The sequence below is a fragment of the Oncorhynchus clarkii genome, chromosome 23 (genome assembly GCF_045791955.1).
Source record: "Oncorhynchus clarkii lewisi isolate Uvic-CL-2024 chromosome 23, UVic_Ocla_1.0, whole genome shotgun sequence".
Lineage (NCBI taxonomy): Eukaryota > Metazoa > Chordata > Actinopteri > Salmoniformes > Salmonidae > Oncorhynchus > Oncorhynchus clarkii.
Window position 1 is genome coordinate 33314433 of NC_092169.1, and position 11948 is coordinate 33326380.

The 11948-nt window shown below is 40.3% G+C and overlaps 1 protein-coding gene across 1 annotated transcript; it reads left to right on the plus strand.

The window, feature by feature from the left end:
- Positions 1-399: 399 nt before the first annotated feature.
- Positions 400-10612, plus strand: LOC139381585 (sphingomyelin synthase-related protein 1-like). The gene is made up of 6 exons (XM_071125232.1): positions 400-602; positions 3284-3871; positions 5321-5416; positions 5788-5905; positions 6156-6306; positions 7537-10612. Exons 2-6 carry the CDS (start codon positions 3303-3305, stop codon positions 7842-7844), a joined length of 1242 nt encoding a protein of 413 aa, XP_070981333.1. The 5' UTR covers positions 400-602; positions 3284-3302; the 3' UTR covers positions 7845-10612.
- Positions 10613-11948: the final 1336 nt, after the last annotated feature.

Below are 11948 nucleotides of genomic sequence, written 5' to 3' on the forward strand. Positions count from 1 at the left end.
TAGAATGGGCTCCTATGAGATATTAGCTATCTTTCCTCTTCATTTTCTGATGTTGTAGGGTGGTAATTAGCCTAGTTGAGGCTTTAGATAGGCCTGTTTATAGTGACAGGAACAGGTGTCCTTCCTTCCCCTCAGTCTAAAATTAAAATGGCCTGATTTATGTCTGTTTGTGTAGTTAAACTTAGACCTATGTCTTAAATCTTACATATGTCTTGCAACTTTACATAGATCTAAGGTCGGCTACAGTGAGTGACTCACCACATTTGTATATGTTGTTTTAGGTTATTTTATGGGTCATGAACAATGCATTGAACTACTTACTGTGCTTTGCATACCGATACTGTAATTTCACCAGTAGAGGTCATAGTACAAGAAAACTGACTAGCCCGCCTGTGCGCGGCTCTTCTAGTATTTACGGTCGTTGCTCCTTTTTGGTAATGTCAACAGCAAGGCAGATACTATAATCAGCAGCCGGGCGAAATGATTTGCCTCAATCCTCTTATTGCACTAAACGTAACTATAGCTTCGTCAGATTCAAGTGAGATGCCATATAGCTAGTCATATTACTCGCCGCGGCAGCTAAAAGTTTAATCTGAATTCTGGTGAGTATTTACTGCTAGATTACTAGCTAACCTATCAGCCTAACGTTAGCATGCTAGCCAACTGGGACACTATGCCTGAATGTACGCTTTGTTGCTAGCTAATGTATTCTGAGCATGGAAATTAAATGTGTTCTGCATATTTTTAGGAAGCTACACAGCACGCTTACTGGGCTTGGCGGTATATCAGTCAGTCGTGTAGTTAGTTAACTATCTAGTTAGCTAATGTCAGTTAACTAAAGTCCTCAGCTGTATCAGCTAACTACTGTAGCCACCGTCATCCCTGCCTGGCCTGCTAAAGACTAGGCTGTTGCCAGAGATGTCACCACCATTCTCTGTGTATTGTGTATTTGATATTAGTTAAAAGCCCACAAGTGATCTGTATTGCGTTCAATGGGTGCAATACTTAAGTGTGGAAATACCATCACATGGGGACAGTTTGTATTGCCAGGGACACTGTACACAGTAGAGATGTGCAGGCAGAGAATAAAAATACATGTTTAGAACTGATCATTGATCACATGGTGCAAAAATTAATGCAATGAATTGATTATTGATTGTTATGATGGACACAGCTTTGTAGAACTAAAACATACACATCCTCTGTTCAACGAACTCAAATCGTTTGGGGTGCTGCTGCAGCCCGCGAACGATACTGTGTTCGTATCACCCTCACTGTAGAGAGGTAATGCGTTCTGTCAAATCGTTCACGATTTAGTCCGGTTGCAGGCACAACTAGACCTCGTTTCAAATGTTCCAAGAAATGATCTTATTTGTATGCCTAGCAATCAACAAATGTACCGGTACATTGTTTAAAACACGGTTTTACAAGTCTGTCACAAATAACAGCTCCAAAAATCCCCTTATTGTGAACGAGAGAATTGTGGAATCATTACTATTTATACTTTTCCGTTCTTCTGACCCAAATGAACGAACTGAGTCGAAAGATTAGTTATTTTAAATTAAGGAGTCGAAAAAATCTGAGTTAGTAAAAATAATCGTACTTCCTGTCACTAGAACACTGTCCTCTGCCAAGTTAGCCGATTAAGTTCAACTCCATGATTTATGATGGAGTTGAGCAGTTGGAAATCCCGCTCATGGAGTGGTGATTGAGCCCCATTCAGGCGCTCCAGTCTCTTACCAACTGTTCCGCTAAAAACCTCTAAATGCTCACAACTGTACTAAAACAACAACAACTACAGGTAGGCCTAAAGGTTTTTAGGCAAAATAACCCAATCAAAACAGAAAGCTCATTGAACATGGGAATATGCCAGGCCTATTGGGCCAAAATCATTTATGCCTGTATTGTATAGATAATAAAACAAAAAATGAACGAAACATTTAAGAGAGAAGTTTTTTTGTTTATAAATACTTTGCTACAATGATGCACTTAGTTATCTACCAACCTCATTCCTGTCTTTTAGCATTTACACATAGTAAGTGCGCCAAGGCCTTTTGTAGGGGAAGAACTCATTCTGATTGGCTGGGCCTGGCTCCCCAGTGGGTGGGCCTATGCCCACCCATGGCTGAGCCTTTGCCCAGTCATGTGAAATCCATAGATTAGGTCCAAATGAATTCATTTCAATTGACTGATTTCCTTATATGAACTGTAACTCAGCAAAATCTTTGAAATTGTTGCATGTTGCTTTGATTTTTTTGTTCAGCATCGATGGGCTGCTGCATTGTTGGGCTGTCTTTTTATGAAGTTTTTAAAAATGTGTCCTTGTGACACACAGCCCCACCTGAAAGAATGTAATGGATGGTTGCTCTGTTCTATAAACAGAGGCAAGCAGTCTAGTTCAAGTTGCTCTTTACCCTATATGTAACTACTCTCGAATTCCACAATGGAATAATGGAGGGTGTGGCTCTCAAGATTAAGCAACTGTTTCTGTTCCTTTGTCTGTCGTCAATATCAGCTTGGCACACAGTTTCTGTACTTGAGGGATATAGGTAGATAAGTACATAAGTTGAAGTCTGACAATGTGTACTGTAGGCTAGGCTAAGTCCTTTCTTAGGAGCACATATGTTTCAGTGGAAAACTGTTTTTAGTGACCACAATTTAACAACCAGATGGGAGGAGAAGGTGAAGTTTGTCTTGAAGCAGTGGATAGTATGTGCCTCTTTTGTCAGTGATATTGCTGCTACTCACTGTTTATCTTGGGATAGTCACTTTATTACCTCGACTAACCTGTACCCCCGCACATTGACTCGGTACCGGTACCCCCTGTATATAGCCTCGTTATTGTTATTTTATTGTGTCCGTTTAACTTTTTATTTAGTAAATATTTTCTTAATTATTTTTGAAACTGTATTGTTGGTTAAGGGCTTGTAAGTAAGCATTTCACGGTAAGGTCCACACCTGTTGTATTCACCGCATGTGACAAAATTTGATTTGACTCATGTTGAAGTCTTGCTTGGCTTAATAGGGAACCAACAGTATTTCTGAAATGCTGATTCAGTGGAAATGGTGGATGACTAGTTCTCTATATAATGACACAGTGTTGCAGTGTTTTCTCTTACATAAAAGTACCGGGTACTGACTGCTACAATAGATTTGGGGACTTCCTTTTTTATTCCTCATATCTTTTCACGTGATATTAAATCTGTCATGGGATAAATACATAAGGGCACATGCGAGATTTGGTTCTTGGAGTCGAGGTTAATCTTTTGTTTGTTTTTTACAGTTTTCAGAGTGAACTAGAGATGTCTAGCAGCACCCAGTTGAACATCCGACAGTGGACCACCAAGCATGTAGCCAAGTGGCTGAAGGACGAGGGCTTCTGCCACTATGTAGACCTGCTGTGCAACAAGCACCGTCTGGATGGCATGTCCTTACTCACCCTCAGCGAGTACGACCTACGCTCTCCCCCGCTTGAGCTCAAGGTGCTGGGGGACATCAAGAGGCTGATGGTGTCCCTCCGCAAGCTGCAGAAACAAAACCTGGACATCCTGGAGGAGCTGGGGGTCCCGTTTGACGGACACTCCCCTCAGGGTGGCGGTGGGGACTGGCACTGCAATGGAGACTCCAGTAGAGAGTGTGATAACTCTAACACAGACACTGCACCGGTTGGGGAGCAGTATCTTCAGTATACAAATGGGAAGTACAAGCATGGAGGGAGCAGGAGGCTGGACCCTGAGTACTGGAAGACGGCGCTTAGTGCCATCTATGTTGTGTTCGTTTTTGGATTTACCTCCTTCGTCATGGTGATTGTGCACGAGAGGGTGCCGGACATGCGCACCTACCCGCCCTTGCCAGACATTTTCTTAGACAGGTGGGTTGCTGTTCCCCACATCCTAAGTAATGTACATGTAGACCTGCTTGTAACTGTTCAGCAAACACCTCTGTTTCGAATGTCAACATAACTGATGCTGTGGTGATAACATTTTACTAGGAACCAAACTGAACTTACGCTACTTGAATTTTTTGAATTTGAACTCTTGCTTGTTTTTGCAACGGTGTCCAGTGTTTCACCTATACAGGCATAGGGTGCCATTTGGGACACAACCATAGCCTATTCTGAAACTAAATAGCATGCCCTGCCATTAACAGTTTTCTTGACTTCTCCTACTTTGAGTAGATTGCTTGCTTGACCTTTTGTTCATGTTGACTTTCATTGCTCTTGACAATTTTAGTAATTTAGCAGACGCTCTTAACCAGAGCAACCGATAGTACTGAGTACATACATTTTCATACTGGTCCCTCGTAGGAATCGAACCCACAACCCTAGCTTTGCAAGCATCATGCTCAACCAACTGAGCCACACAGGACTTGAATGTCCAGCTTGTTCTAACTGAGAGTGTAGTTGGACTTGCTCATGGTGTGATAATGTTTCAGATTATTGTTGGCAAGATGAGTGGGCTTGTTTTTTGGTAGGTTTCCACACTACATTCCTTCCAGCTATAGCATTTCTTAATATTATTCAGTTCCTTTGGCTTTGATGCCTCATGATTGAGTATTGCTCTGTTCAAGTAGACTGTGATTTTGCTGTGATCTGATAGGAGTGTCAGTGGGCTGGGAATATATGTAGCACACAGGAGGACATTTTTCTCTGTTAAGATCATTTATTTTTAAAATTTTGAGCCAAATGTAAAATGTTCTCAGTGCTAGAGGCATCACCACATACCCTGGTTTGATTCCAGGCTGTATCACAACCGGCCGTGATTGGGAGTCACATAGGGCGGCACACAATTGGCCCAGCGTTGTCCGGGTTAGGGTTTGGCCGGGGTAGGCTGTCATTGTAAATAAGAATGTATTCTTAACTGGCTTGCCTAGTTAATAAAGGTTAAATAAAATAAACAATTAAATGAGAAAGCAGCAACTAGGCTAAATGTAGCCCTAGGCTCCCTGTGTTTATCATCTGACTGGCAGGTTGTCATACCTGACATAGAGGCTTATCTTAATGCAATCGAGAGGTGGCTTGCTGTTTGCCTTAACCTCATGCAGGTTTGTCAGGTGTGTTTTTCCAGTTGCACTGGATTAGGCTTGCAGTTTGCATCTACTAGGCTGTTTCGTTTTATCCAAAGAAGTCATATTGAATGTTGATAGCATAATATTATTCATCATATTATTATTATTATTATTATTATTATTGGCTATTATCTGTTAATGGTTGTGATACTTCATAAACATTAGCCAAGCCTGGGAAAAGAATAAAAATGCTCAATACCAGGCAGCTTGCATTTAAGTAGATTAGCCAATAAACATTTCTTTCTCTTAACAGTGTACCTAGAATACCATGGGCCTTTGCCATGGCAGAGGCATGTGGAGTGATCCTGTGTAATATCTGGCTGCTAGTTCTGCTGCTGCACAAGCACAGGTAGAGTACTGGCTACTGACTGGTCCATAGGAAAATATGTTCGTCACACCTATAGCCTAGACATTATTTAAACTAGTATCTCAAATTTCACCATGAAATGAATAGAATTGTAAAATGTTTAACTCGTCCAGGGTAAAAAAAAAAAAAATGTTTTTACTTCTCCTTAGGGACACCCACCCGTTCCATTTATTTGAACTATTCCAGAGCTAGCACACCACATTAAAATGATCAACTAATTATTATGCCTTTTGACTACTTGAATCAGTGAGTTAGTTCAGGGTTACAACAAAGTTGTGAAACTTGCGGGGGTCCCAGAGGAGAGGTTTGAAAACCACTGGTCTAGTTCATGTGTAACGTCTGCTCTGCTGAAGGTCAGTTCTGCTGCGGCGCCTGTGCAGCCTCATGGGGACAGTGTTCATGCTGCGTTGCATCACCATGTTCGTCACCTCTCTGTCAGTGCCAGGACAGCACCTGCAGTGCTCAGGAAAGGTACTACAGCTCCATGCACATGCGCGCACACACAGACATCAGCATTTCCTCCAGGTTGAGGATGATCTCATCATAACACACACACCTCAGCATTTCCTCCAGGTTGAGGATGATCTCATCATAACACACACACGTGTAGCTTTTTATAGATACAATCTGGCCGCACTGTACAAACACTATGGGTAGCAATTTTCTTTCTTCTCACGAGGGTAAAATCTCAATAGTGACACTTAACTTCTCTTTCCCCGAGATTTATGGTGACATGTGGGCAAAACTGCATCGAGCTCTGGCCATCTGGAGTGGATTTGGAATGTCTCTCACAGGTGTCCACACATGTGGTGACTACATGTTCAGCGGTCACACAGTGGTCATCACCATGCTCAACTTCTTTGTGACAGAATGTAAGTGTTCCATATCATTTTACTGTTACTTTCACTGTCACCTGTTGCAGACAATAATTGTAATTGACTGTAAGTGGGAAGAACTTATGTACATCATGTGTTGTCCCTTTGCTGCCATCATGTGTCCATTAGCTGTAACTGCATGAAGGGCATCAAGACCAGACCATTTATATAGTAATATATGCCAATTTACCTGATGCTTTCGTCCAAAGCGACTTAGTCATGCATGCATACATTTTCCGTATGGGTGACCCCAGTGGGAATCAGATCCACGATCCTGTCGTTGCAAGCACCATGCTCTACCAACTGAGCCACTGACAGATTTTAAACTGTTTTATAGCAGCATGTGTGCTAACGAAGACCAGAAGGAGAGCACAATACCACCTATTTTAAAGTCCCTGAATTTGTTGCCTGCTAGTTTTAGAGTTAATTTTAAAATGTTTTTAAAGCTTTTCAAAGCACTACTTGGCCTTGCACCCGAAATACGTGTATGATATCCTTTTAAGATATGTGTCCAGTCGGTCTGGCCTTTTTAGTTGTTCCAAAGTTCAGGCTGCCATTAGCCATTATGGTCCTGGCCTTTAGAACAGCCTACCGAAGGCTTGGTTCCCTCAGAAACTGTAACTTTTTTACTTTATAATATTTTTAGCCGTGCTTTTACTTTGTGTGCTTTTAGCCATACTATTTGATCACATTCTATACATCTTATTTATTTCAATTTATTTTAATTCATTCGTCTCATGTCCACTGTTAATTTATTATTGTTTTACTATTCGTTTGAATTTCTCATTTTAGAAAATGTATTAGGTTTTTAATGTTCTCACCTTTTTTTGTTTTATTTGTTAAGCACTTTGAAATGCATCCTCTGTGAGAAATGTTCTCTATAGGTGCTTCAACACCTGCATTGCTTGCTGTTTGGGGTTTTAGGTTGGGTTTCTGTACAGCACTTTGAGATATCAGCTGATGTATGAAGGGCTATATAAATAAATTTGATTTGATATAAATTAAGTTTGACTGAATTGAAAATCGCATACAGATAATGGGTCTACACTGAGACCAGAATCAATAAAGATGTCATTCAATGCACTCTTGAGGCAATAGGAATCTGGTCCAAAGTAGTGCACTATGTAAGGGAATAGGGTGTCATTTGGGGCACAACCTGAGTTTTAACATGACTGAAATTCAACTTTCTAACTCATCAATTTGCTGCTTTTATGTGTACATCAACAGACACACCAAGGGGTTGGAACTTCATCCACACCTTATCGTGGGTCCTAAACTTGTTTGGGATCTTCTTTATCCTGGCGGCCCATGAACACTACTCCATCGACGTCTTCATAGCTTTCTACATCACAACCAGGCTTTTCCTGTACTACCACACGCTGGCTAACACCAGGGCCTACCAGCAGAGTCGCAGGGCCCGCATCTGGTTCCCCATGTTCTCCTTCTTCGAATGCAACGTCAACGGCCCTGTGCCCAACGAGTACGGCTGGCCCTTCTCTAAACCCGCCATGATCAGGAGGATGATTGGGTACTAGGTGGTAGAGGACACCCGTCTGCGACGCAGCCAGAAGGACATTGATCTCATCTAATAGACACTACTGGTGACTTTGAGCCCTGTTGTGCTATTTTTGCTACTGCCCTCTGAAAGAAGTTGCTAACTGTGATTATGTGATATCAACTTTATATTCCAATATCTACAAGAGATTGCTAACTGAGATGGCTTGTGGGATCCTATTGGTGCCATGGTGTGACCGGGTACAGACAGAGATGTGACTCCTCATATTCTGTCCCATGTCAGCCTGTTAAAAGGGATTAAAGTAAGGCTTGTGTCTAAATTGACAACCTATTCCTCATGTAATCCACTACTTTTGACCAGGGCACATAAGGCTCTGATCAAAAGTGGTGCACTACATAGGGAATAGGGTGCCATTTGGGACTCATACTTTCATCAATTTTCTCTCTTCATTTGAAAAGGGATTAAAAAAAAATGTTTTTATTAATGTCCCACAACTTTTGCCACAAGATCAATAATCTGGTTACAGATATGTATGTGCTTTAGTCAGTGCCTCTTCTGTTGTTATGGTATACATTCTGTTTATGGCATGACGACAAACTCGACAGAGGAGTTAGTCAATTCCTCTTCTGTTGTTATGGTATACAGTCTGATTATGGCATGACGACAAACTTGACAGAGGAGTTTACTAAAGCACAAACTGATCTGCTACTACCAGGCTACCATTTCAATGCTTAAGGGCTCAGACACACCAATAGGGTTTGCTGGTCGGGAGTAGTTAGCACCTCTGAACATAATTTGCAAACCAAGTGCACACTCATTTTACATGTAGAATTGCTTGAAAAATGTGAATGATCTGCAGACTAACGCTAGATGCACATGTGTTGCAATGTGTGTGAGCCTTAAAAGCTCTTGCAACCTGTTAGATAATGGGGGGAACAGCAAGCTATAGGTTTGGGGAAACATAAAAGCAGAATTCTCAGGCAGCCTATTGTAACCAAACACATTATTTTAAGTCAGTAAAGTTTGTTGAAATCTAAAATTTAACAGCGTTAGTGAAATAGGCTATTGTGTGTTCACTAGATATCCTGAGAGGTTAGGGCACTTTTCATAATATTATTGACATGTTTCTTTCAATGTTTTATCTGGACTCTAGTTCTAATACAAGTATGGACCACCTTAAAGGCAATATCAAAACATCACAGATGATACTGTTGCTGAATTTATGTATAGCAATATCATAGTTCAAGATGTTGTGACTGGTCTTGTTACTTGTTTGCCATTGTTTCTTTAGGTAGTGTGTAAAGCTTCTGCATTCCTTAAGACACTACTGTGGTTTTGACAGTATTACTAGAATGCTGATTGAGTAATTCATGGCTCATTTTGAAATGAACTGTTTTGGTTTCCTTTATAATATTTGTATTGTTCAGTTATTATCCTGCCTTGTCCTAACTAGACCTTACCGTAACCAGGGTCGTTACTTAGGAGATCGCAAAAAGCAGCCAAAACTATGGAATGGAAAATGGTGAACAATTGTTTTAAATACCATTCCATTTGCCAATAGCTTTAGTTGTTATAGTAACATTGTCTGTGTAGGTAATGCATATCTCAAATATAGAATTTTGTTGAGTTTTGTACTAGCTTGTAATTTAGTAATTGACCAAGATTCACGATAAGAATAACATACAAGGATATCTACAAAGTAATTGGAAAAAAATGTATTTTTACTTCTTCCATAGATCCCTTGGACTTACTTTTGACTGCATCTTATTTATTTCATTTGGTATATGTAAATACCATTTTTTTTAATAGCTATTTGATGTACTAAAAGGTTATTGCAACATGCACTTAAGCAGGAATATGTTTACAGTTGTGCGGAACTATATTTGTTTGAAACACGATGTGCTTTTATGTATAGGATTTATTTCAGAATCACCCTTTCACCCAAATCATTGAAAACAAATGCAAACCATCACAAAGTCCCCCACAGTAACTCAAATCAGGTCTGAAACTGCCATTGATGGTATTGGTTACAACCCACTTAGTACATAGTTGTAAAACAATGAAGTATTACTTCCCACTGGGCACAAATGTGAGTTCAACATCTAGTTATGATTTACATTTGATTGTGTCGTCAACTAACATGAAATTATACAATTCCTGAAATTCCTTCACGTTTGATAACATTTTGCAAATCCAATCAGTTTTCCACGGTGATTCAACGTCATCACATTTGAATGTTTTTATTGAAATGGCATAGAAACAATGTTGTATCAATCAGTTTGAGTCCAGTGGGTTTTGTCCTATATCCATCCCATCATGTTTTATTTTGAATTTCAGCTGTGGAATAGTTACTTGTACTACTAGGCCTAGATCGTAACCCGTTACTAGTTGAGTCTTTCCCTTCCCCCCCCACCTTTCTTATAATTCCAACTAGTTCCTAATGCATAAATATTTTGGTTTGAGTAATGCCAGCTCATGTGCATGCTAGCTAGGTAGCTAGCTGCAAATTCATAGTTTTCTGCTAAGATGTTAGATACATAATTATGAATGATGGCTTTTCTCTCTTGAATTTGTTCTTAGTTGTCACTTTTAACCCCTCTAATAAAATGTTACTAATCCTTATCACCGGTGTGGTTATAGCGGTATGTTACTTATCTTCAAGATACAGTAATTGACTACCAATGTAATGAAAATGTAGCAATAACAGCCAGTGTGGTTGTATTGGGTTAATCAATAATGTCCTGCAAATGACAAGTGTCTTTACCATCATTAAACAGTAGAAATCAAGGGTCTGTCGTCTTGGATGTGATTCTTCAATCGAGATGGGTTTGTGAGTGAGAGTAGGGTGAAATTGCCCCTAGATACTGATCTTGGATAAGTTTCTCATTTCCCCCACTAATGATTAAGGTTAGTATTGGGAAGGGGAAGCTGATCCAAGAACTGTACTTAGTGAAAAGTCACCCCGGGGCCCTCTATGTGTGTGTGCAAGGCAGTAACTCAGTTAGCTACACAATTAGAAGACATGGTGACACATTATCTGCAGGAGATAGTCAGAGTGCAGTGGATTAAAGCGGATTCTGGGAATTTGCTCAGAGCTATTCTGAGCAGTTTACATTTTGGAAATCCCTCCCAGTTGATGGTCACGGTTCCTATTGTGACTGGGGTCCAGAGTCTAAGCATGGATTTAACATACTAACATGACTGAGTTTACATGTCAGGTCTCTGCTAGGAAAAAAGCATGTGTTCATCCTGATCTCATTAGCTTAGTTAATGTCACTTCAGGTCAAGTTATCTTACTTCTCTGAAGGTCAAAGTGCTGATTCAGTGTAACACTGTGCAGTGTTTAGTTAGCTACAACACCTGTTTCTGTTGTGACCACTAGAAGAGTTTTCCAACAACACTCATCAAGATAGTTTGCTACTGTAACAGTATAGCTTCCGTCCCTCTCCTCGCCCCAACCCTCTGCACACATAAACCACAGTCACTCACGAAGCATCTTACCCATCGCGCCACAAAAGCCGCGGCCCTTGCAGAGCAACTACTTCTAGGTCTCTGAGCAAGTGACGTAACCGACTGAAACACTATTAGCGTGCACCACCGCTAACTAGCTAGCCATTTCACATCGGCCACACTAGCACAGTTGTCATTCTCAAAAAAATGTTTAATTTGTGATCTCACATCTACTCTAATTCCTTGCCTTGCAGAATGCTGGTAGTTTAGCTAGATATCTAACGTTAGTTCAGGTTTCTTGAAGTGTTTATTTTTTTATTTATTTCACCTTTATTTAACCAGGTAGGCAAGTTGAGAACAAGTTCTAATTTACAATTGCGACCTGGCCAAGATAAAGCAAAGCAGTTCGACACATACAACGACACAGAGTTACACATGGAGTAAAACAAACATACAGTCAATAATACAGTAGAAACAAGTCTATATACGATGTGAGCAAATGAGGTGAGATAAGGGAGGTAAAGGCAAAAAAAAAGGCCATGGTGGCAAAGTAAATACGATATAGCAAGTAAAACACTGGAATGGTAGATTTGCAGTGGAAGAATGTGTAAAGTAGAAATAAAAACAATGGGGTGCAAAGGAGCTAAATAAATAAAATAAATACAGTAGGGAA

Excerpts from the sequence above, each read along its gene's own strand:
- LOC139381585 (XM_071125232.1), top strand. The coding sequence starts at position 3,303 with ATGTCTAGCAGCACCCAGTTGAACATCCGACAGTGGACCACCAAGCAT. Across the intron at positions 5,417-5,787 it reads CTGCTGCTGCACAAGCACAG|GTCAGTTCTGCTGCGGCGCC; the intron begins GTAGAGTACTGG and ends GCTCTGCTGAAG. Across the intron at positions 5,906-6,155 it reads ACCTGCAGTGCTCAGGAAAG|ATTTATGGTGACATGTGGGC; the intron begins GTACTACAGCTC and ends TCTTTCCCCGAG.